Here is a 25598-nt window from a genome sequence, read left to right as displayed (position 1 = left end):
ACAACTTTTTACCGTTGTAAACAGTGTTTTGATGTACATATGACTGTGTACACTTGTCTGAATATATATATATATATATATATATTTAATTTATTTATTTTTGGCTGCGTTGGGTCTTCGTTGCTGCGCGTGGGCTTTCTCTAGTTGCGGCGAGCGGGGACTACTCTTCGTTGTGGTGCACGGGCTTCTCATTGTGGTGGCTTCTCTTGTTGCGGAGCATGGGCTCTAGGCTTGTGGGCTTCAATAGTTGTGGCACAAGGGCTCAGTAGTTGTGGCATGTGGGCTCTAGAGTGCAGGCTCAGTAGTTGTGGCACACGAGCTTAGTTGCTCCGCAGCAATGTGCGATCTCCCTGGACCAGGGCTCAAACCTGTGTCCCCTGCATTGGCAGGCAGATTCTTAACCACTGCACCACCACCACTAGTCCTATACTAGTTATTTTAACAGAGAAAATTTAATGTAAAGAATTGTTTAAGACCCCTCAAATAGCCAAAGCAATCTTGAGAAAGAAGAACAAAGTTGGAGGCATCATGCTTCCTGGTTTTAAACTATATTACAAAGCTATAGTAATCAAACCAGTATGGTATTCATATTTTAAAAAGACACATAGATCAATGGAACAGAATAGAGGGCCCAGAAATAAACCGACATATATATGGTCAATTAATTTACGACAATGGAGCCAAGAATACACAGCGGGGATGGGACAGTCTCTTCAATAAACACTGTTGGGAAAACTGAACAGCAACATGCAGATGAATGAAACTGGACCACTACCTCACACCATACACAAGTATTAACTCAAAATTAACTCAAAAAAGCCTTGAATGTAAGACCTGAAACCATAAAACCTCTACAAGAAAACACAGGCAATAAGCTCCTTGACATCAGTCTTGGTGATGATTTTTTGATTTGACACTAAAAGCAAAGGCAATAAAAGCAAAAATAAACATGTGGGACTACATCAAACTAAAAAGCCTCTGCACAGCAAAGAAAAACATCAACAAAATCAAAAAGCAACCTACCAAATGTGGGAAAATATTTGCAAATCACATATCCGATAAGGGACTAATTAATATCCAAAATATATAGAGAACTCATACAATTCAATACCAAAAACCCCAGAAAATCTGATTTAAAAAATGGGCAGAGGATCCAAATAGACATTTTTCCAAAGAAGACATACAGATGGCCAATGGTTACATGAAAAGGTGTTCAACATCATTAATCATCAGGGAAATGCAAATCAAAACCAAAAGGTGATATCACCTAACACCTGTTAGAATGGCTATCATCAAGAAGGCAAGAAATAAGTGTTGCTGAAGATGTGGAGAAAAAGGAATGCTTGTGCACTGTTGGTGGGAATGTAAATTGGTGCAGCCGCTATGGAAAACAGTATGAAGATGCCTCAAAATATTAAAAATACAACTACCATATGATCCAGCAATTCCACTTCTGGGTATCTATCCAAAGGAAATGAAAACACTAACTCAAAACCATATCTGAACTCCCCCATATTCATAGCAGCATTATTAACAATAGTCAACACATGGAAGCAACCTAAGTGTCCATCAATGGATGAATGGATAAAGAAAATGTGGTATTTATACATAATGAAATATTATTCAGCCATAAAAAAGAAGGAAATCTTGCCATATGCAACAACATGGATGGACCTTGAGGGCATAATGCTAAGTGAAATAAGTAGGACTGAGAAAGATAAATACCGTATTATCTCACTTATATGTGGAATCTAAAAAGAAAAAAGCAACCCCCACTGAAACTCATAGGTCAGAGAACAGTGGGTGGTTGCCAGAGGCGGGTGAAATGGGTGAAGGTGGTCAAAAGGTACAAACGTCCAGCTATAAAATAAGTCATGGAGATGTAACATATAGCATGGTGACAACAGATAATAATACTGTATTTTATATTTGAAAGTTGCTAAGAGAATAAATCTTTTTATTTTTATTTATTTATTCAGCCATGCTGTGAAAGCACTGAGTCCTAACCACTGGACCACCAGGGAATTCTCCATGTATTTTATATATAGTAGTGTGTATATGTTAATCCAAAACTCCTAATTATTCCCGCCGCCGTCACGTGGCTATTGTAATTAAAATAAAAACAGAAAATTCAATTCCTCAACTTGCTACATTACAAGTGCTCAACAGCCACTTGTGGCTAGTGGCCATCATATTGGATACCACAGATAGAAAACATTTTAATGCTGCAAAAAGTTCCAATGGACAGTATTAATCTAACAATTGGCATTTATCTGATGTTTTGTAGTAAACAAAGTCTGTTCACCTCCATCTTTGTCTTTAATCTCATGTGATGCTGTCTTGGTTTTCTAAGAGTTCAAGGCAGTGTGACTCAAAATATGGACAGTGTGACTTAAACTGTTCATTACCTGCTCAGGACACTATAAATATAGAAATTGAGAATAAGCTTTCAGAAAGTTTTCTAGCAAGCTGATCTTGTCACACATTTTTATTGTATTTTACAGAAGTACCAGTCTGCAATGGATTGGAAATTTCAAATGCTGGTCCTTCACTATAGATTGTGCACTTGCAGGTACAAGTGCTCCAAGGTGCAAGGATGACTTGGACATGGTTCCGGCCCTCCAGAGCTCAGGGAAGAAGAGTGGAGGGAGCCAGAGCTGACATAAGGCTTATTTGAATTGAGCAAACATTGACATATAGACTTGACGGACGTCTGAAAATGATTCAAAAACACATAAGGACATTCATTCACTCATTTATTCATCTAGTAATTACTGAATGCCTACTATATACTAAGCACTAGGGATACAGCAGTGAACAGGATAGAAAGTGGAGTAATTGGAACACTCATATATTACTGATGTAAAAAGAGTACAGCTGCTGTGGAAAATATTTTGGTGGTTCCTCGAAAAGCTAAACACAGAATTACCACATGACACAGCAATTTCACTCCTAGGTATACACCTGAAAGAATTGAAAACAGAGACTCAAATAGATCCTCGTACGCCAATGTTCATTGCAGCATTATTCACAATAGGCAAAAGGTGGAAACAACCCAAGTATCTATTTACAGAAGAATGGATAAACAAAACGTGGTATATCCATACAACAGAACATTATTCAACCATAATGAACTTGACACATGCTACAACATGGATGAACCTTGAAAACACTGTGCTAAGTATAATAAGCCAGACACAAAAGGACAAATATTGTATAATTCAACTTACATGAAATATTTAAAACACGCAATTTCATAGAGACATAAAGTGGGTTAGAGGTTTACCAGGACTGGGGAGAGAGAAGAATGGGGAGTTAGCTATTCCTTAATGGTTACAAGGCTTTGGCTTGAGCTCATGAGAAAGTTTTGGAAACACATAGCAGTGATGGTTGCACAACACTGTAAATATAATTAATGCCAATGAATTGTACACTTAAAAATAGTTAAAATAGCAAAAAAAAAAGACAACTGAACCTACTTTTATGACACAACTGCAATTCTGCTGCAAGTACAAAGTGTTAAACACGGAAGGAACAAACAGCTATGAAGGAGGATAGGTAGTAGTCCACGAAGGCTCCAGGTAGGAGGTGGTATTTAGGAAGTTAAGATTCAGTGAGATTTCCACAAGCAGAGAAGAGATGAAAACTTCCTGGTAAGCTGTGAGATCTACTTTCCTTAAGGACCCTGGAGCCACTGCCTCGGTTATAATCTTGGCTCTGTAATTAAGTGGCTCTGTGACCCTGGGAACCTCTCTGCGCCTTAGTTTTGTTTTTTTTTTGCGGTACGCGGGCCTCTCACTGTTGTGGCCTCTCCCGTTGCGGAGCACAGGCTCCGGACGCGCAGGCTCCGCGGCATGTGGGATCTTCCCGGACCGGGGCACGAACCCGTGTCCCCTGCATTGGCAAGCGGACTCTCAACCACTGCGCCACCAGGGAAGCCCCATCGCCTTAGTTTATCTGTAAAATGGCGACAGTAATGGTACCTTCTGCTAGGGTTGCCGTAAGGATTAAATTAGTTAATACATGTATAAGTGCTTAGATCAGTACTTGGCACAGAGTAAATGTTATACAAGTGTTAGCTATTCTTAATTTTTGGCCTCACAGCGGTGGCTTGCGGAATCTTAGTTCCCCGACCAGGGATCGAACCCGCGCCCTGGGCAGTGAAAGTGCGGCCCATTGGACCGCCAGGGAAGTCCCAGCTATTCCTATTTTTAATTTTTTCTTTTTTTATGAAAGTAAATGTTTACTGTGGAAAAAAACCTAAGACGAAACTAAAAATCGCTTAAAATTCTACCACCCAGAGACAATCACTGCTAAGTGTTTAGTGTATTTTCTTCCACAATTTTTTTGTACATAAATATACGGAGCTCATCCACGCACCTCTTTAGACTTTCTCCTCCGCAACTCGCACACGCCTCCAACAGTCCCACCGTTTTCTGAGCACCAAGAGTACGGATTTTGTTTAACACAAACGCCGTGCCTTGCCTTCGTCACACAAACCACGCCCCAGGTTGCCGCTCGCGCGCCGCGAGAGTTTGCGAGAGGGGGCGGGCCAGGGCGGCCTCCAAGAGGAAGTGACGTAAGCACAAGCGCAGTGATTACGCGGAGGTCGGGGAAACAGGAGAGCAGCCTAGTGCGCCGCGCTGGTTTCCGGAAGTGGCTGCTGTGGCGACATGCTTGCGGAGCTGGGTTTAATCGGGACCATAGGCGAAGATGATGAGGTGCCGGTGGAGCCAGAGACTGACTCCGAAGACCAGGAGGAGGAGGTATGAGCCGATCGGGGTGGGAGCGCGGCGGCGGGCAGCCGATGTCCTTGACTGCTTCCCTTCCCCGTGGTGCCTCAGGTCCCTGCCCCCAAGGGCTCAGCATCCTCTGCCAGGCCGGCAAGTGTCCCTGGGTCTCACCCGGACCGGGGGGAGGGAAAGAGTGGGAGTGTGGGGTTAGCAGATGCAAACTATTATGTATAGGATGGATAAACAACAAGGTCCTACAGTATAGCACAGGGAACTATATTCAATACCCTGTGATAAACCATAATGAGAAAGAATATGAAGAAGAATATATATGTATAACTGAGTCACTTTGCTGTACAGCAGAAATTAAACACAACATTGTAAATCAACCAAACTTCAATAAAAATTTTTTTAAAAATTGTCAGAAAAGGACTGAAGGAAATATGGCAGATGATAATGCTAAACTTCAAGTTTAGCTTGAAGTGCTATACAATTACCGATTTAAACTAGGTACTGGAGAAATGAGATATAATCATTACTACTAATAAAGTTTAGGGTCAGAGTTCTTATGAAATTGTTTAACTCAAGTAAGAAAAAAAAATCAGTATAGCACTTTTTAGCTCTCAGGGTTTTTTCTTCTGTTTATCCTCCTGAAGCCATAGTTCAGCCAGTTCTCCTTCCTTTCCCATTTCCAAATGTATGAGTTAAAAAAATTTGTTGCTGTTGTTATTTATTTCTAACTTAATTGAATTGTGGTCAGAGAACAGAGTCTGTACAATATTGATTTTTTTGAACTTATTGAAGATTTGCTTAAAAGGAATACTATGTGATCAGTTTTTGCAACTATTCCACGTGTGCTTAGAAAGAATGTACGTGCTCTAGTGCAGTGTTCTCTATATGTTCATTGGAATAAAGCTTATTAATTGTGCTGTTCACATTTTCTATGGACTTACTCATTTTTTTTGTCTGCTTGATCTGTCAGTTATTGAGATGTGTTAAAATCTCCTAGGACAATTATAGATTATTCTACTTCTTGTCATCTGTCAGCTTTTGCCTTGTATATTTCTGTTCTCTTATTGGGTACCCTCATTTCCTTCTTCTTTTTCCAGTGTTCTTTCATCTCAGTCCCATAGTCATCCTGCCTCTCCCTCTTCCCAGGGGCCCATTGTGCTGGGCAGAAAGCAGAAAGCCTTGCAGAAGAACCGCAGTGCCGATTTCAACCCTGACTTTGTTTTCACTGAGAAGGAGGGGATGTACGATGGCAGCTGGGCCATGGCTGACGTCATGAGCCAGCTCAAGAAGAAGGTGAGACTGACACAGATAGGCAGTTCCATGCCGTAGGCTGTTAGGGTTGGACGGTGAGCTTCAGGGTCCAATGGTTTAGGAATGCCAAATGTTACATATAAATTGCTTAAAAAATGGACATAGCTATGTTACAATCGTCTATTTTCTAGGTATTCGCTCCTTGTTTTGAGTGTTAGAAAGAAACCTTTTTTATGTTGTTTTGTAACAAAAAACAATCTAGCAGCCATCCTCGGTAGTGGTGTTTTTGAAGGCTTGACTCTGCCCCACAGATACTATCACTCTTTGTCACTTGCCAGGTGATCTCATGTGGCCTTTCTCTTTAGGGTCCCTGGTTCCCACACATCACGGCCAAAACTGCCGTGAATGTCTCTGTCATCTGCTTGTTTGCCAAGACCCTGTGCTTTTCTTTGAATCTGGTTAACAAGCTAGAAGGTGCTTAAAAGTTATTTTCCATTTCACATGCTTCCGAGGGAAATACTGCCTGCTCAAGGCAGTTTAATCCAGACCCTGCTGGTCCTTGTTCTGTTTCAAATAAAACAGCATTGCCTTTTCAAAGTCATCTTGAGTGGGGTTTTTTTTTCCTTTTCATGTGTACTTCATGTAGTTACCGACTTGGTCTTATAGCGCTTACATTCTAGCAGGGTAGAAAATGACTAGACAAACAATTAAGCCGTTCCTTATGGCTGTGGTAAGCGCTGTAGCGGTTCGGGGTGCTTTGAGCGTGCATCAAGGGGGCCTGCCATTACCTCACCTTTTGAAAGTTTTAGCAAGATCCAGCGTTACCTGAATTTGCTCGCCTTTCAACAGTTTGATAGGCTAAATTATGTCCGATGGGCAAGGGGAAGAGTTTTTCCAAGTAGCATTCAGATACAATGTGACATCTCTTGGTAACTGTATCATTCTCGATATTAAACACCGACAGTGTGGGTGTTCTTACTGGTTCCAGGTAATTTGAAGTTTTTTCACAAAAAGACCATTTATTTAATGGTTTTTTGTTTGCTTGTTTGTTTTGTTGTGAATAATCTATGGATTGATTAACCTGTCCAAGTACAGATGAGCTTTTTCTATATTTGACATCTGAGAGCCTACCTTAAGAAGCCCTTTGCTTTATCTCTTTCCCATACGTATGTTTCTTTTTCATCTCTTTATTTTTATCTGTAGAGGGCAGCCACAACATTAGATGAGAAGATTGAGAAAGTTCGAAAGAAAAGGAAAACAGAGGTGAGTAAGCAAAGCAGTTACTTCTCTTTGTAGGTGAGCCCTGAGCTTTACTCTCAGCATAAAGTAAAGCTTTATGGGAGCTTTATGGGAGCATAATATTTTTCCCTTCCTTCCCTTCGCTTTCCCTTCACAGGTTCTGGATTTCCTGAAGTTTGTAGTCGCCTTGCTTTATTACAGTTTCTTTTTCTAGGGTAAAGAAGCCAAGTCTGGGAAGTTGGAGAAGGAGAAAGAAGCAAAGGAGGGCTCTGAACCGGAGGAGCAGGAAGACTTTGAAGGGAAAGACGAGGAAGCCACAGAAGATGAAGAATCAGAGACTGACTACTCATCAGCTGATGAGAACATCCTCACCAAAGCAGGTAGGCAATACTGTCAGAAATGGGGACAGGAAATTGGAGTGTTCGCTTTTACTTTGTAGGTTATCCTATGCTCTTCTACACAGTTAAATTTAAGATCTCTGGGTCGACCGCCTTTCTTTTTTTTTTTTTAATTTTTTTCTTTTTTTAAATGAATTTATTTATTTATTGGCTGCGTTGGGTCTTCATTGCTGTGCACGGGCTTTCTCTAGTTGCGGTGAGCGGGGGCTACTCTTCATTGTGGTGCGCGGACTTCTCATTGCAGTGGCTTCTCTTGTTGTGGAGCACAGGCCCTAGAATGCGTGGGCTTCAGTAGTTGTGGTGCGCAGGCTCAGTAGTTGTGGCACACAGGCTTAGCTGTTCAGTGGCACATGGGATCTTCCCGGACCAGGGTTCGAACCCGTGTCCCCGGCATTGGCAGGCAGATTCTTTAACCACTGTGCCACCAGGGAAGTCCCGACTTCTTTTCTTTTAGCTTCTCTCTTTTTTTTTTTTTTTTTCCTGCGGTACGCAGGCCTCTCACTGTTGTGGCCTCTCCTGTTGCGGAGCACAGGCTCTGGACGCGCAGGCTGAGTGGCCATGACTCACGGGTCCAGCCGCTCCGCGGCACGGGGTATCTTCCCGGACCAGGGCACGAACCCATGTCCCCTGCATCGGCAGGCGGACTCTCAACCACTGCGCCACCAGGGAAGCGCTAGCTTCTCTTTTTCCTTGGGATTTTGGTAGGGTTGTTGTACTTTGCAGTCAGAGTTCACTCTTTTTCTTTTTCCTTTTCTTTTTTTTTTTTTTTTGGTCATGCCGCGAGGCTTGCGGGATCTTAGTTCCGGGCCCGAGCAAGGATCAAACCCAGGTACCAGCAGTGAAAGCGCCAAGTCCTAGCCACTGGACTGCCAGAGAATTCCCACATTCACTCTTTTCCTCATCTCCAGCCCCACACAGCTGTTGACACTTCTATGACTCAAACTTATTTGGGGTGATAGGTCCCCCACCTCAGATGAGTCCAGCCACGTAGTAGGTGTTCCATTAATATTTCTTGCAGAAATGAGTGCTAAAGCGTCCTTATATAGCACAGTGGTTGGGAGTCTTGTCTCTGGAAGCTGCCAAGTTTGCTTCCTGTCTGACCTCAGGTGAGTGACTTACCTGCACGGCTGCACAGCCTCCTCTTCTGTGAGGCGACGCTGGTGACAGGAGCTCCCTCAGGTTGTTGCATGGATTCAGTGAGGTGTCCATCTACGTAATGCACTTAGGACAGTGTCTAGCAGACTGAGTGCTCAGGAAGTATGAGCCCTGATTATCAGCTCTCTTTTTCTCCATAGATACACTCAAAGTAAAGGAGCAGAAGAAGAAGAAGAAAGGACAGGTGAGCGTGGGCTTGGACAACAGTGTGCAGCTTGTTTTTACAACCTGAAAGAATTTTAAGGTCATTTAGTTCCCTTTTTGCTGAATTCTCATTCTGTCTTTTGATTTTCTGTTGTAGGAAGCAGGAGGATTTTTTGAAGATGCATCTCAGTATGATGAAAACCTCTCATTCCAGGACATGAACCTTTCCCGCCCTCTTCTGAAGGTAGTGGCTTCTTTTGTCAACCATGGGATTCTTGCAGTCGCCCCGTAACCAGGCTGTCTGCCCTAAACTGGGCTCGTGGCCTCCCTGAACTCTGTTGTCCACACAGAGAACCCTCTTATGCAGAGGTTTTCGTCTTGGCCTGCACGGCCCTGCCCCTTCGGAGCCCCTCTGATGATGTCTCTCAGCAGCCATTCTGCTCTGGTCGCACTGGCCTCACTGGCCCTCACACAGGCCAGGCATCTTCTTCCTCAGGGCCTTCGTGCTTGCTGTTCCCACCACCTGGAAGATCGTTCCAGAAATCTGGTTGGGGTGTTCTTCGCCTCTTTCAGGATTCTACTCAGTATCCCCTGCTCAGTGAGACCTTCCCTGACAGCCCTTCTGTAAATTGCACTCATCCCCTCCCCATGCCCTTGCCAGCCCCCTTGACTGCTGTAGCTCTCTCCAAAGCATTTATCTTCATATGACACTTGTTTGTTTTCGGCCTGTTTTTTCTACCAGATTCTAAGGGCAGGGTTGTTCCTTTTGTTTATTACTATATCCTCAGGGCCTAGATAAGTGACATACAGTAGGTGGATTGAATGACTGGGAGGGATTGAAACCTGTTTGGAAACCTGCCTTGTTTGTTTTGTGCTGAGACTCCCCCTCCTCTCCTCTCTGACCCTATCTTTTCTTTTTCTTCAGGCCATCACAGCCATGGGCTTCAAGGAGCCCACACCGATCCAGAAGGCATGCATACCTGTGGGTCTGTTGGGGAAGGACATCTGTGCCTGTGCAGCCACTGGGACAGGTAAAAAGGACAGGGACTTGGGGGTGGGGGAGGGAGAGGAGGAGGAAGAAGGAGGATGTGCAACATAGAATAGACTCTGGGTTGACTTACCAAAAGCCCACTTTGCTAAATATGCAAATATAAATTTTAATGCAATAACATTGTATATTCTGTGTAGTAACTTCCCTTTTAAAAAATATTAATATATATTTTTCTATTTTTTTTTAAATACTCTTTACTTTTTTTAAATAGGGTAGTCACAGGTTACAGGTTTCAGGTGATCTGGTGAAGATCATTTTTGTTTAATCCTATCAGGGTGTCTCTGTAACCATGACCTCCTGTCACTCCCATGATAAGCCCCTGTCATAGGAGTAAAGATTTTATAAAAGGGATGTTTATCACAACATTGTGTGTTAGTGCAGTTAATTATATAGTCATGTAATAGAATAGAATAGAAATAGTCATGTAATAAAATACGATGCAACCATTTTAAAAAAGTAGAGTACTTAAAGAAATAGGAAAATGTATGTTTTTTTTTAAAGGGAGGTTGCTAAACAATATATAGTGTTATTGAATTAAAATTAACATTTTTGTCCATTAAAAAAAGATTGGTAATATAGATACTGTTTTGGTAATGCTTACCTCTGGTTGGCTGAACTGTGGGTGATTTTTATTGCTTTTTTTTTTTATTTTGTATTTCCCAGATTTTTTACATTGACCATGTGATTGTTTGATTGATTGATTTTTTTGTTTGTTTGTTTGTTTTGTGGTGTGTGGGCCTCTCACTGTTGCGGAGCATAGGCTCCGGATGCGCAGGCTCAGCGACCATGGCTTATGGGCCCAGCCGCTCCGCGGCATGTGGGATCTTCCCAGACCAGGGCACGAACCCGTGTCCCCTGCATTGGCAGGCGGACCCCCAACCACTGCACCACCAGGGAAGCCCAATTGATTGATTTTTAAAATTTATTTTATTTATTTATTTTTGGCTGTGTTGGTTCTTCATTGCTGCATGCGGGCTTTCTCTAGTTGCGGTGAGCGGGGGCTACTCTTTGTTGCAGTGCACAGGCTTCTCACTGCGGTGGCTTCTCTTGTTGCAGAGCACGGGCTCTAGCCATGAGGGCTTCAGTAGTTGTGGCACGCAGGCTCAGTAGTTGTGGCTCGCGGGCTCTAGAGCGCAGGCTCAGTAGTTGTGGTACACGGGCTTAGTTGTTCCGCGGCATGTGGGATCTTCCCAGACCAGGGCTCGAACCTGTGTCCCCAGCATTGGCAGGTGGATTCTTAACCACTGTGCCACCAGGGAAGCCCTGACCATGTGATTTAAAATCAGAAAAAAAGTTTTATGAAAAATAAGTTGCTTCATTTCCCTCTGAGTAGATATGTAGGTTTTCTGTGTGCAGGTGAAAACCTGGACCTGGGAAGGACAGAAGCTTTTCTCATTTTGCTTTCCTGCTGCCCTTCCCTCCAGGTAAAACTGCAGCTTTTGCCCTTCCCGTCTTGGAGCGTCTGATCTACAAACCCCGCCAGGCTCCGGTGACCCGTGTGCTGGTGCTGGTTCCCACCCGGGAACTGGGCATCCAGGTGCACTCCGTCACCAAGCAGCTGGCCCAGTTCTGCAGCATCACCACCTGCCTGGCTGTGGGTGAGTGTCTGGCTGAGGGCTGGCTGCCTCTGACAGAGTGTGGCACGGTGGAGGGGGGATGTGCACCACTGTCTGAGGGTGATGGGTGCAGGAAAGCCTTCATGTGATTGAAACCAGTTAAAAACCAGATGACGTTTTCACAGTAGATAGTGAGGGCGATGGGGAGGGCTTTGACTGAGGCTTCACCAGCCTTGCAAAACGAAACTTCAAAATGATGAAACAAATTTTTTCTTGATACTGAACAAATTTAGGATATAATTTTGTCTTGCATGAATAATGAATCAGATATTTATTGGGGCAGAATCTTTCTGATGATGTTATATGATAGTGTTATCTAACCTTCATTTTACCCTCCTTATGCAGTAGGAAATTGTAGGTGATTTAGAAAGATTATCAGTTTCTCAGCTGCATCTCTCAGTTGGTGGACGGTTGAATTGTTGTATTCTGAAGTGGCTTTGTGTCATCATCGTTTTAGATTTTTGCACTTGGCACAATTGTAATTAAATAATCTGTCTCTCCCACCATATCGTAAAATCTGCGCAAGTGGGGCCTCTGTCAGTCTCATGCTCTGCCGTTTGCTCAGCATCTGCCGCGGGAGCTGGCAGGTAGCAGGGCTCAAGGCCGTACTGGTGGGTGACTCAGCTGGCTGCCTGGTGGGCTTTGCTTTTTGCAGGCGGCCTGGACGTGAAGTCTCAGGAAGCAGCCCTCCGGGCAGCGCCTGACATCCTCATCGCCACCCCGGGCCGGCTCATCGATCACCTCCACAACTGCCCTTCCTTCCACCTGAGCAGCATCGAAGTGCTCATCCTGGATGAGGCTGACAGGTACACCTGAAATGGTGGGGTCCCCAGGGCCACACCCCGGGGCGGGAACCTGCACTCTGCCTGGTCCTACCTGGCTCTGACCAGTTCAGCTGTTCACGTTTGAGCCTTTTTGTCCATCTTAGCCTGGATTATCCTGCTCTTTTTCTGTAATGTGATGGTTAAGAGGGAAGGCAAGTTAAATTCTGGCTCCACCGCTTCCTGAGATTGGGAAACGTTATTTAGAGTCTTAAAGCAAATCTTTTCTTGTTTGTAAGTGGGGGATAAGTACCCACCTCATGCTGTTGAAGATTCAAGGAGTAACTCCGGTATAGTGCCAGTGCATAGGGAGCATTCAACCGACAGCCTCGATTACTCTGCAGGCTCCCCCTCCTTCCCCGCTCCCTCCTCTTTCCTCCCTCCCTCTCTTCCTTCCTTTCTCTCATTCGTGTCTCATCTGCTCACCTCTTTCCTTCGTGACTCAACAGAATGAACTCTTAATGAACTGGACTGCTGTGGAGGTGGCAGGGTAAGGAGGCTGTTCAAGTTTACTCTCAAACTGAAGCATCTCCAAACTAACCAGGTCCTTAACCAAGTTTCTCATCCTCTGTGCCCCTCTCCCGCTTCCCATCCCACTGAAGGGCAACTCCAGCCTTCTAGTTGTTCAGGCCATATTCTCAGTGCCATTTTTGTCTCCTCATTTTCTCATCCCCCCAGGATATCCATTGGTAAATCCCATCCACACACTCCCACTTTGGGGCTTCTCTTCTGCATCGTTGTTCCCTCAGCTTGGAATGACCTCCTGTACCTCCTCAGGTTTCTGCTCCAGCTGTCACTTTGCTGGCCACTCTATAACAGTTCCTGGGACTTCCCTGGTGGTCCAGTGGTTAAGAATCCGCTTGCGGGCTTCCCTGGTGGCACAGTGGTTGAGAGTCCACCTGCCGATGCAGGGGACACGGGTTCGTGCCCCAGTCTAGGAAGATCCCACATGCCGCGGAGCGGCTGGGCCCGTGAGCCATGGCCGCTCAGCCTGTGCGTCCGGAGCCTGTGCTCCACAATGGGAGAGGCCACAACAGTGAGAGACCCACGTACAGCAAAAAAAAAAAAAAAAAAATAGAATCTGCTTGCCAATGCAAGGGACATGGGTTCGACCCCTGAAGATCCCACGTGCCGCAGAGCAACTAAGCCCATGCGCCACAACTGCTGAGCCTGCACGCCACAACTACTGAAGCCTGTGCACCTAGAGTCTGTGCTCCGCAACAAGAGAAGCCACCACGATGAGAAGCCGACGCACCACAATGAAGAGTAGCTACCGTTCACCGCAACTAGAGAGAAAAGCCTGTGTACAGCAACGAAGACCCGATGCAGCCCCCCAAAATAAATAAATAAATAAATGAAATATTTTTTAAAAAACAAAAAAAAAATAGTTCCTCCCTTCCCCCCACACCCCCGCCTTGTCCTTCCCTTCCTGCCTTATGTTCTCTGAGGTGCTACACCTCCTTGACCTCCCGCATTGTTACCTGAATGCTCGTGTGGTGGCTGTGTCCCTCTTCTCCCCAGAACTTCATGTTCGAGAAGGGCCGACTTTGTGTTTGTGTTTCCTGCTGCCACATCCCAGTGCCAGGGCCGTGTCTAGAATCTAGCAGGTGCACAATAGGTGTTGAATAACTGGTAGACTGCCTCCCACGAGCATTCTTGAGGCCTGAAGGAGGTAAAGGAGATCGTTCTAAGCCAAGGGAACATGATCTGATTTAGGTTTTAAATATCAAAAATATCAGTGTCTCAAAAGACCAAGAAAGGCTGTGGAAGTTTCAGACTGAGACCAAAGAGACACGACAACTAAAGGTGATACCTGTCCCTCAACTGCAGCCTGAACTGGACAAGAAATACTGTAAAGGATTGGATGGGTTGAAAAAATTGGAGTCACAGTAATCTCACAGATGACTATTACCTGCAAAGAGAAAGAGGTTCCTTTCCTAGTGGAGAGTGGTAGACACCACTTCAACCAAGTGACCAAACTGCGATGCTGGAACAAACTGTCTATCTCCGGATGGAGTGAGAGTGAGGTGCACAGCTGCCCCCCACCCCGCTCCCAGCAATGATTGTTAAATCCAGTCACTGGGGAATAATTAGACATATTCAGAGTGTGAAAAAAGATGAGAGGACTTTGTAGACTAAGGGAGACTAAAGAGATGTGACAACCAAGTACAACGTAGGAACTGTCATTCCTGGACTAAAAAAATAAAAAGACAGCTCTAGAATGACGTTTGGGGGACAGTTAGGGAAAACTGAATATACATTGTACTTTACTTTAGATATCATTCAGACACTTGAATTTCTCAGGTGTGGTAACGACATTGTGTTTATGTAGGAGAAAGTCACCGTTCTTAGGGAATGTGTGCTGAAATATTTAGGGGTCCGGTGTCATGATATCTGCAACTTAATAGCATATGATTCAGCAAAAGAAAAAAAAGAAAGACTAAGCAAATATAAAATGATAATGATAATTCTTGGTGAATCTTGGAAAAAGGGTAAAACAATGCTAATAAAATAAGTAAATAAATGAGCCTGAAACATAACCAATGACAGTATCGAAACATCATCTGTGCAGTGTTTTCTGTCCTTCATCGATACAGATGCAAGCCCAGTCCATTTCTCTTGATTCCTCCCCTCCCCTGCTTGCCAGGATGCTGGACGAGTACTTCGAGGAGCAGATGAAGGAGATCATCCGAATGTGTTCCCACCACCGCCAGACCATGCTCTTCTCAGCCACGATGACGGATGAGGTGGGCTGTAGGGAACAGAGGGACGGCGCAGAGGACCCCGGGCTGAGCTGGAGCCCCAGCTTGCCTCCCTCCCTGCCTCCTGACAGGCTGGTCAGTGCCCCTGCCTTTGTGCCTGGCAGGTGAAAGATCTGGCTTCTGTCTCCTTGAAGAATCCCGTCCGGATATTTGTGAACAGCAACACGGACGTGGCCCCCTTCTTGCGGCAGGAGTTCATCCGGATCCGGCCAAACCGGGAAGGGGACCGGGAAGCCATCGTGGCAGGTGAAAGCCCAGGGTGGGACTGAGCAGGGAGGGCTGCTCAGCTCCCCTGAGCTTCACACCGAAGTGTTGGTTTTTCCCCGGCGACTCCTCCATCCGGTCTCCCGTGCCCCAGCGTGTGGTACTGCTGTTCCTCTGCTCCACGAGTTCTTCCTCCCTTTCTTTCGTCGCTTCACCTCCCTTCCACCGTCCAGTCCTCTTTATGTCCTGCTGAACTCCTAGCCACTTCCCTCCAGCTGCCCCTCTGGCCCTTCGTCCAGGCCACTACTGTGTCACCTGGATTGTTGCAGTGGCCTCTGACCTGGCCGTCTGCTTCCACCCTGTCCTGTGGAAGGTGCCTTCTCCACACTGCAGACCATTTAAAAGGATCATGTACAAACAAGCATTCGCTCCTGTTCCTTCGCTCTTTAAACCCTCTGGTGTCTTCCATTGCTCTTAGACTGAAATCCATGCTCCCTAGCGAGTCCTGTAAGACCCCTGGACCTGCCCCGGCCTGCCGGGAGCCCCCGGCCTTGGTGCCTTAGCTCATGGCCCTCCAGCCACACCCACCTGCTTTCGCTTTCTCAAACCCACCAAGCTTTTGCTCTTTCCTCTGCCTGGAATCTTCCCCCAAATCTTCTCGTGGATGAGACTGCCTTGTCATTCAGCCTAATGTCACCTCCTCAGAGAGGCCAGCCCTGAAGCTGCCGCATCTTCTCTTCATTCTCTCACGGCATTTACCGCCCTTGAGAATTGGGACTCGGCCTCTCCGTCTCTGCCCTGGAGTGGGAGCTCCCCAAGGCAGGGGCCTCACCTGCCACCCCCGAACCAGGCACAGCAGCCGCTTTGCAGGCGAGGAGGGAGGACGTGCTGGAGGCAGCCACCCGCTCACTCTTCTCTCCCTGGCAGCTCTGTTGATGAGAACCTTCACCGACCACGTGATGCTGTTCACCCAGACCAAGAAGCAGGCCCACCGCATGCACATCCTCCTGGGGCTGATGGGGCTGCAGGTGGGCGAGCTCCACGGCAACCTGTCACAGACGCAGCGGTTGGAGGCCCTCCGGTAAAGTTTCGGGGGCTGAGGCTCCCACCCATCCTTCAGAGGGGGCTCTGTTCATTCCAGAGACGGAAAGTACCCTCCAGAGGTCATGTGTGAGTGGTACCAGGGGATACAGTACAGTTCCCCACTTCACAAATTCTAGCCTAACCATTCTAAGGTCAGGTCTTAGAGACATTCAGAACTCTGACTTTGTACAAAATGATACTCTTGCCCCAGGATTTGAGCGTGGGAGCTGCTGAGCGGGGTCACAGCAGGAAATTGACTTGGGATGATGCAGCACACATTCTGATCTCTGCAGCCTTTCCAGAGCAGGGGACATACCCAGGTCTGCTAGAATGAGATCCTGAAGCAAATCCATTCGTATTTCTTGAGCACTTACCTTGCCAGGCCCTGTGCTTTTCCACGTGGTTTCTTGTTTAACTCTCGCAGAATCGAGTCAGCTTGGTAGGCAAGGAGGAACCCTTTAGGACTCTCCACTGGTCCTTATTCACACAGGCAGCTGAGAGTTGTTTCTTAAAGGCTGTTTTCAATGCTGAGGCACTTGCCTCTGCTCCGTATTATAGTCTAGCTCTGTGGTTCCCAAGCTTCTCTATTTATAGGAATTGCTGTTTAAAGTGGTATACACAAAACTACATTTGCTCTATGTCGTGGGATGTTTGGGGGGCATGTGAGTGTCGTTAGGCTGACACTTAGGATCTGTCTCCACTGTGATGGTCTGTACTCTGCTGCTTGACTCCAGAAGGGTTTGTGTTCTCTTCGCTGGCTCAGGCTTCTGCAGAGTATTGACTGGGGTCAGGTATTCAGAGGAACATGTTTGTGGCTGTTTCCAGGCGCTTTAAGGATGAACAGATTGATATCCTCGTGGCCACAGATGTAGCAGCCCGTGGACTTGACATCGATGGGGTCAAAACGGTGAGCAGGCCCCATCTTCCTTGAGTTTTTGCTGGGAGTCCTTTTGCCTCCTCACGTCCCCCTCTCCCCGCCGACTCCCAGGTCTGACTGATGCTTAACTTTGGCCTTCCAGGTCATCAACTTCACGATGCCCAACACCATCAAGCATTATGTCCACCGGGTGGGGCGAACAGCTCGTGCCGGCCGGGCCGGGCGCTCAGTCTCTCTGGTGGGAGAGGAGGAGCGGAAGATGCTGAAGGAGATCGTGAAGGCTGCCAAGGCCCCCGTGAAGGCCCGGACGCCGCCCCAGGGTGAGCAGGCGTCAGTGCCACGGCTCAGGGCGGTTCGGGTGGGTGGGGGAGCATCCTAGCTCAGACCCCGAAGGACGGGGCAGCGGGCAGAGGGTAATGGGTGAGAGCAGGCGCTTTGCAGTTAGGAGCCAGATTTGAATCCCAGCTCTGCCACTTCCTTGCTGAGGGGCCCCGGGCAGGTCTCCCCTTGCCTCTCTGGGCTTCATTCTCTCTGTGTGTGAAAGGGACTGAGGAGAGACTTGTGCCCCAAGTGCTTAGTCATAGGTATTCGCCAGCCTTTGGGAAGATAAGGCCTCTTTTTTTTTTTTTTTTTTTTTTTTTTTTTGCGGTACGCGGGCCTCTCACTGTTGTGGTCTCTCCCGTTGCGGAGCACAGGCTCTGGACACGCTGGCTGAGCGGCCATGGCTCATGGGCCCAGCCGCTCCGCGGCATGTGGGATCTTCCCGGACCAGGGCACGAACCCGCATCCCCTGCATCGGCAGGCGGACTCTCAACCACTGCGCCACCAGGGAAGCCCAAGAAGGCCTCTTAAGGCACCACCCCCACTAACCCTTCACCACTTCCTCTTGGTGGGGGCCCCAGATGGGGAGGAAGTCAGCACTTACTCTTTTTGTATATCTTTCATTCCTTTTTTACTCATCTGTAGCGGTCATATAATGCACATCGTTAAAAAAATTTTTTTTTAAGTTACAAAAGTAATATGTATTCAGTGTTGGAAAAAAGTAAATCAAATAAGAGTAAAAATGTAATTGTATGTGAAAGAGCTCACCACTCACAGCATTTAGATACACATCTTTTCAAGACCTTTTTTTCCATTCATAGGTCTTTTTTTTTTCCTTTCATTTAAAAAAAATTCATTTAATTCATTCAGTCTATTGCTGTTTGTTGTATTCTAAGTATTGGGGATACAGCAGGAAACAAAACAGCTGACACTGTTGGGAAAAAGACACAATAAATAAGCTAATTGTAGGTGTGATTGAGAACGACAGGAGAAGTGCCTACTTTAGAAAAGCTGCTGAGAAAAGGCCTCTGACAGATGGCATTTGAGCCGAGTCCCGGATGACAAGAATGAGATGGCTGTGGGTGGTCTGGGGACAGAGTGTGCCAAGCACGGAAAACCAGGGCAAAGCCTCAGAGACAGGAACACACTTGATGTGGGAGTAGAAGACAGGGAGGGCCAGAGGCCCGAGGCCTGTGAGCAAGGGGTAGGCAGAGGTCAGAGAGGTAGGCAGGGGCCATGCTGAGGAGTTTCGAATTTATTCCACGAGCATCAGGAAGCCTTTGGGGAGGTGTTAAGCAGAGCAGCCACACATAAAAAACCCCCCAAAAACCCAGTTTTCTGCGTCACTAAATACCCATCTGAGGGCTTCCCTGGTAGCGCAGTGGTTAAGAATCTGTCTGCCAATGCAGGGGACATGGGTTCGAGCCCTGGTCAGGGAAGACCCCACATGCCGTGGAGCAACTAAGCTCACGCGCTGCAACTACTGAGCCTGTGCTCTAGAGCCCGCGAGCCACAACTACTGAGGCCGCATGCCAGGACTACTGAAGCCTGTGTGCCTAGAGCCCGTGCTCCACAGCAAGAGAAGCCACTGCAATGAGAAGCCCAAGCGCAGCAATGAAGACCCAACACAGCCAAAAATAAATAAATAAATAATTAAAGAAAAATCGCCATCTGCGTTGTTTGCATCAGCTATACCATGTTCATCCTTATTTTAAAATCTTTTTCATTCTTTTCCCCTGAGATGTCATCCTCAAATTCCGGGACAAGATTGAGAAAATGGAGAAGGATGTGTATGCAGTTCTGCAGTTAGAGGCTGAAGAAAAAGAGATGCAAAAGTCAGAAGCCCAGGTGAGGCTGTGAGGAGCGCTCTGGTCCACATGCTGCTTAGTAAGCAGACTGCATGGGCCCCGGCTGGTCTGCCTTCTGATATGCTGTGTCTGCCAAACATATCATCAGAGCCCCAAGTATTTACAGGCAGTGGCTTCCTGCAGCCACCATGTTCTGTATTATCAGATGTAGGTTTCATGGCAGGCATCCTTTTGCTGTCCCCACAGATCAACACAGCACAGCGGCTCCTGGAGAAAGGGAAGGGGGCACCAAACCCTGAGCCTGAAAGGAGCTGGTTCCAGACCAAAGAAGAGAGGAAGAAGGAAAAAAGTATGTTGGGGAGGTTCCTCAAAAAGCTAAACATAGAATTACCATCAGGCCCAGCAATTCCACTCCTAGGTCTATACCCCAAAGAACAGAAAACAGGGACTCAAACAGATACTTGTATGCCAGTATTCATTGAAGCATTATTCACAATAGCCAAAGGGTGGAAACAACCATGTTCATCAGCAGATGAATGGATACACAGAATGTGGTAGGTACATACAATGGGATATTAATTCAGCCATAATGAAGTTCTGGTACATGCCATAAGGATGAACCTTGGAAACATGCTAAGTGAAATAATCCAGACAAAGGGACACATCTTTATGATTCCATTTATAATAGGTACCTAGATAGGCAAATGCATAGACACAGAAAGTAGAATAGAGATTACCAGGAGCCATGGGGAAGCTCTAATGGTAATAGAGCTTCTGTTTGGGATGATGAAAAAGTTTTAGAAACAGATAATGGTGATGATTGTACAATATTGTGAATGTCATTAATGCTACTGAATTGTACACTAAAGAATGGGTAAAATGGCAAACTTTGTTATATATATTTTGCCACAATTTAGAAAAAGTAAGTCAGAAAGATATTTAGATATATATATTCCCTTTTCTCTCCCTTTAAAAAACAAACAAATTCACATTGTCTACACCTTGCTTTTTTCAATGAATTTTGTAGTTTGGAGATCATTTTATATAGGCACATATATAGCTGCCTTTTCTTGTTTTCAGTGGCTATGTGGTCTTCCATCACATAGGTGGATTATAGTTTATTTTAATTAGTTCCCCATTGAGGGACATTGAGGTTGTTTCCAATCTTTTGCTATTATAAACAAGTGATGTAGTAGATAGCTATACAGATGCCCTTTCACAATTAAGCAAGCATATTTGATTTACAAGGTAAGTTCCAAAAAGTGAAATTGTAGGTCAGAGGCTATGTGTATTCATTATTTTGTTAGGGATTGCAAAATTACCCTCCAAAGAGGTAGTACCAGCATTTAAGAAATACTGTCTGTATTTGATGGGACAAAAAATTAAGGTGATGTATGTTAAGTTTCTGTGTTATAAATAGAGTTATAACTATATTGTGGGAAGGGGTGGGAAGTATATCTTTCATAATATGAGGCAGATATATAATGAATGTCTCAAGTAGATTAATTAAGAAATAGTGGAACCAGGAGGTTATTTAGTGAGATGGAGGTAACTGCCAGGAGAGGAAGTGACTGCTGCTTTTCATTTTAAGCCCTTAAATGTATCACTTTTAAGTATGTACACTTCTTTTTTTTTTTTTTTTGCGGTACCTGGGCCTCTCACTGTTGTGGCCCCTCCCATTGCGGAGCACAGGCTCTGGATGCGCAGGCTTAGTGGCCATGGCTCATGGGCCCAGCCGCTCCACGGCATGTGGGATCTTCCTGGACCGGGGCACAAACCCGCGTCCCCTGCATCGGCAGGCGGACTCCCAACCACTGCGCCACCAGGGAAGCCCAAATATGTACACTTCTTATTGTAAGTTTAAAAAAAGATTTTATGAAATGGTACCTGGACTCTCATGCTCTCTTCTCATCCCAGTTGCCAAGGCTCTGCAGGAGTTTGACTTAGCCATAAGAGGAAAGAAGAAAAGGAAGAAGTTTATGAAGGATGTCAAGAAAAAGGGGGAGATGACAGTGAGTAGCCTCCCCTTTGGAGTTGGGTCCCTGCCTGAGGATGTGGGTCAAGGCTGCATGTCTGTTCCACACTTACATGTCATCCTCTCCCCAGGCAGACGAAAGGTCCCAGTTTGAAATCCTCAAGGCACAGATGTTCGCTGAGCGGCTGGCCAAGAGGAACCGCAGAGCCAAGCGGGCCAGAGCAATGCCCGAGGAGGAGCCAGCGAGGGGCCCTGGTAGGCAGATGGGGAACCTGAAGGAGCTGGTAGGAAGGCTCTGCCTGAAACCTGGGCTTGTGGTCAGGGACAAAAGGGGAGGGATGATGATAAGAGCCCACACTTTTTGACTAATGAGTATGTAGGTGTGTACAGCTGTCCTTTATTGGCTCCAAGGGGTGAAGTGACCCCATGTTTAGTAGCATTTGAACACAAGCCTTTCTGATTCTGGAGCCTAAATCCTTACCAGCTGCTGCTTGAAGGAATGGGTCAGGGTGGAATGAGGGGAAGATGTTTTCAGCCCATTTTATGTTTACATGGTCCATTCCACCTTTGGACTCTGCAGGCATCCTTTGGAGTGGTTCTTCACACCTGGTACTTATGATTCCTTATCTCTTTTCTGCTGGGATCTGATGTCTTGCTTCCATGTCAAAACATCAGGCCAGAGCATCCACTGAACTTGGAACCATTACCTTGAGCTTAAGGGGATTTAGGAGCTTGGGACAAAAAGGCCATATCTAACCCATTCTCTCTGTGCACAGCAAAGAAGCAAAAGCAGGTGAAGAAATCTGTATTTGACGAAGAACTCACCAACACAAGCAAGAAGGCCCTGAAACAGTATCGAGCTGGGTAGGGTTTTAAGTCATCATGGAGCTCTTGGTATTCTGATGAAAGCTATGAATCTTCTCCCTCCTTCCTTCCCCACTCCCAATTCTCATATACCTACAGCTTTATAATGCAGGCATGCCTCATTTTATTGTATTTTGCTTTATTGCACTTCGCTTTTTGCACTTCGCAGATATTGCAGTTTTTACAAGTTGAAGGTTTGTGGCAACCCTGCGTTGTCAGATGATGGTTAGCCTTTTTTTAGCAATAGAGTATTTTTATTTTTTAAATTTTTATTTATTTATTTTCTGGCCGCACCACACACTTGCAGGATCTTAGTTCCCCGACCAGGGATCGAACCTGGGTCCCAGCAGTGAAAGTGCGGAGTACTAACCACTGGACCACCAGGGAATTCCCAGCAATAGAGTATTTTTAAATTAAGATATGTGCATTGTTTTTCTTTTTAGATGTAATGCTATTGCACACTTTATTAAGACACTATAGTATAGTGTAAACGTAACCGTTACATGCATTGGGAAACCACTAAATCCGTGTGACTTGCTTTATTGTGATACTCACTTTATTGCAGTGGTCTGGAGCCAAACCCTCAATATCTTTGAGGTCTGCCTGTATATAATTTTAAGGGCTCCTGTCTGTCCCCTTCCCTGCCAGCCCATCTGTGGATTCCCAGGGTGAGAGTAAGAGAAGTGTTAAGGCCCTCCTGCCTTGGAGGTGAAATAGCACATTTTTGGTTCAGAAATAGAGCTTTCTCTCAGGGGAGTGATAGAACCCCAAAGAAAGGATTCTGGTGTGCTCTTGGGAATGTGCTTTCCTCCTCATATCCTCTGGGCTGGGGTTGGTGGCTGGGTAAACTAAGTTACCCCAGCAGTTTTATTACATACACAAGAAGGAAGAGCCTCTTCGTCTTGTTTTAGTGCTGGGCCCTGACTTCCATAAACCCATATTATCAGGTGGAAGAACACAGACTTAGAACGTCAGGCCCTGAAAATGACACATCTGTGGTGCTGCTGCTTTGTGTGGGAGCTGGTAGGATGGGGGGTGAAACATTGCCTGCTTGTCCAATATTTTGCCATCTTCTCTCATTCACAGCCCCTCCTTTGAAGAAAGAAAACAATTGGGCTTGCCCCACCAGAGACGAGGAGGAAACTTTAAATCTAAATCCAGGTAATGTTTATAGTTCTGGAGGACCAGAGGCTATGAGTGGGGTTGGAGAGGAAAGCTTTCCTGGGAAAGGAGCTCCTCCTTCCTCTTTCTGGTCTTAGCGTTGGTCTTTACTCTGCTCATTTTCTTCATAGGTACAAGAGGAGGAAGTAGCCGTGGTGGCCTGAAGAAGTTCATGGGGCGGCTCTTAGATCCCTTCTTTGTGGGAAGTCATCCTGGTTTGGTCTCTCTTTTCTGTTTGTAAAAAAATTATTTAAAACTTTAATACATCTTTGTCATTTGTACATTAAAGAAACGGAAAAGTTGGGGGTGGTGGTGGTACATAGCTGTTTCCTAAGCATCCTAAGCATCCTTGTCAGCAAAGGTTCTTTCCCGTTTTTTTTTTTTTTTTTTTTTTTTTTTGCAGTACGCGGGCCTCTCACTGCTGTGGCCTCTCCCGTTGTGGAGCACAGGCTCTGGACGCGCAGGCTCAGCAGCCATGGCTCACGGGCCCAGCCGCTCCGCGGCATGTGGGATCTTCCCGGACCGGGGCATGAACCCGTGTCCCCTGCATCGGAAGGCGGACTCTCAACCACTGCGCCACCAGGGAAGCCCCAAGACTCCTTTCTTGATTAGCTTTCACATAAAGAAAATACTAGGGGGCTTCCCTGGTGGCGCAGTGGCTGAGAATCTGCCTGCCAGTGCAGGGGACACGGGTTCAGGCCCTGGTCCAAGAAGATCCCACATGCCGTGGAGCAACTAAGCCTGTGCGCCACAACTACTGAGCCTATGCTCTAGAACCCACAAGCCACAACTACTGAGCCTGCAAGCCACAACTGCTGAAGCCCGCACGTCTAGAGCCCATGCTCCACAACAAGAGAAACCACCACAATGAGAAGCCGCATGTAACAACAAAGAGTAGCCCCCACTCGCCGCAACTAGAGAAAGCCCGCGCGAGGCAATGAAGACCCAACGCAGCCAAAAATAAACTAATTAAAGAAAATACCAAATGGAAGAAGTATTTTTGGGAGGCTGAAGAGACCAGTCTAATTGTATATCTTATCCTTCTGTCTCTTCCCTCCATAGCACAGTCTACGTCGTCTGCTAGCTTGGCACTGCCATATATACTTGGTATGCATCTCTATGCTTGTAGAGGAGCTGGGTGTGGAATAAGGATATTCGTGCTAGAAGTTCTGTCAATGTCCTAAAACAAAAAGCTGTCATCTATTGAGCACCAGCCGTGCGCCAGACATTTCTGTGTACTGAGCACTGTTTCATTCAGTTCACTACAGCCCTATGAGGCAGATACTGTTATCCCCATTTTGCAGATAAAGAAACAGAGGCTTAGAAAGATGGAGTAACTTTCCAAAATTGCACAGTTGGGAATTCAAGTTTTTGAAATCGTGGTATATCTCAACCTATACCTTTACTATGGTGTGGAAGTGCTACTGGAGAGACGGAAGCTCAAAGGGGACAGAAAGGGTACCACATAGGGGCTTACCTGGTGGTCCAGTGGCTAAGACTCTGCGCTTCCACTGCACGGGGCACAGTTTTGATCCCCAGTAGGGGGACTAAGATCCTGTATGCCATGCGGCACGGCCAAAAAAACCCAGAAAAGGGTACCAGATAAATTAGCTCTTTGTTGCAAAAAAAACAGGTTGTACCCTGTAGAATGGTGGTTCTCATCCTTTTCTGAATCACAGGTCCCTTTGACAATTAGATTGAAAGCCAGAGGACACTCCTTGGGAAAATTGTGATTGTAGTTTATGTCATAATTTTAAGCAGTACACAGACCTTTTTCTTTCAGCTCAAAAATTATTATCCAGTAGCATATACCCTCAAGATTAGAGTATGTTTAACGCTATTCATTTAGGCTGTACCTAGAAGTTGCCAACAGAGGGTTCCAGTTCAGTAAATACTGGCACACACACAAGATGGAGACCAGGGATTGAACCCGTGCCCCACGGAGTGGAAGCACAGAGTCTTAACCACCGGACTGCCAGGGCAGTCCCAGACTCACCGTTTTGTTCTTGTTTTTGCGGTACGCGGGCCTCTCACTGTTGTGGCCTCTCCCGTTGTGGAGCACAGGCTCCGGTCGCGCAGGCTCAGTGGCCATGGCTCACGGGCCCAGCCACTCTGCGGCATGT

The 25598-nt window shown here is 46.1% G+C and overlaps 1 protein-coding gene across 1 annotated transcript; it reads left to right on the top strand.

Moving 5' to 3' along the window:
* The first annotated feature begins 4607 nt into the window (after window positions 1-4607).
* DDX27 (DEAD-box helicase 27) lies at window positions 4608-23737 on the top strand. The gene is made up of 21 exons (XM_060122912.1): window positions 4608-4766; window positions 5892-6038; window positions 7200-7259; window positions 7450-7615; window positions 8929-8972; window positions 9090-9176; window positions 9858-9963; window positions 11408-11581; window positions 12255-12405; window positions 15068-15167; window positions 15287-15428; window positions 16314-16467; window positions 17295-17376; window positions 17489-17666; window positions 19409-19515; window positions 19722-19824; window positions 21393-21487; window positions 21582-21705; window positions 22227-22314; window positions 23401-23475; window positions 23607-23737. The coding sequence occupies exons 1-21, from the start codon at window positions 4674-4676 to the stop codon at window positions 23623-23625; spliced, it is 2295 nt and encodes a 764-aa protein (XP_059978895.1). The 5' UTR covers window positions 4608-4673; the 3' UTR covers window positions 23626-23737.
* The last annotated feature ends 1861 nt before the right edge of the window (window positions 23738-25598 follow it).

Source organism: Lagenorhynchus albirostris, chromosome 15 (assembly GCF_949774975.1).
Source record: "Lagenorhynchus albirostris chromosome 15, mLagAlb1.1, whole genome shotgun sequence".
Taxonomy (NCBI): Eukaryota; Metazoa; Chordata; class Mammalia; order Artiodactyla; family Delphinidae; genus Lagenorhynchus; species Lagenorhynchus albirostris.
Note: the sequence above shows the minus strand (reverse complement) of the source record. Positions and strands in the feature narration are given on the sequence as shown.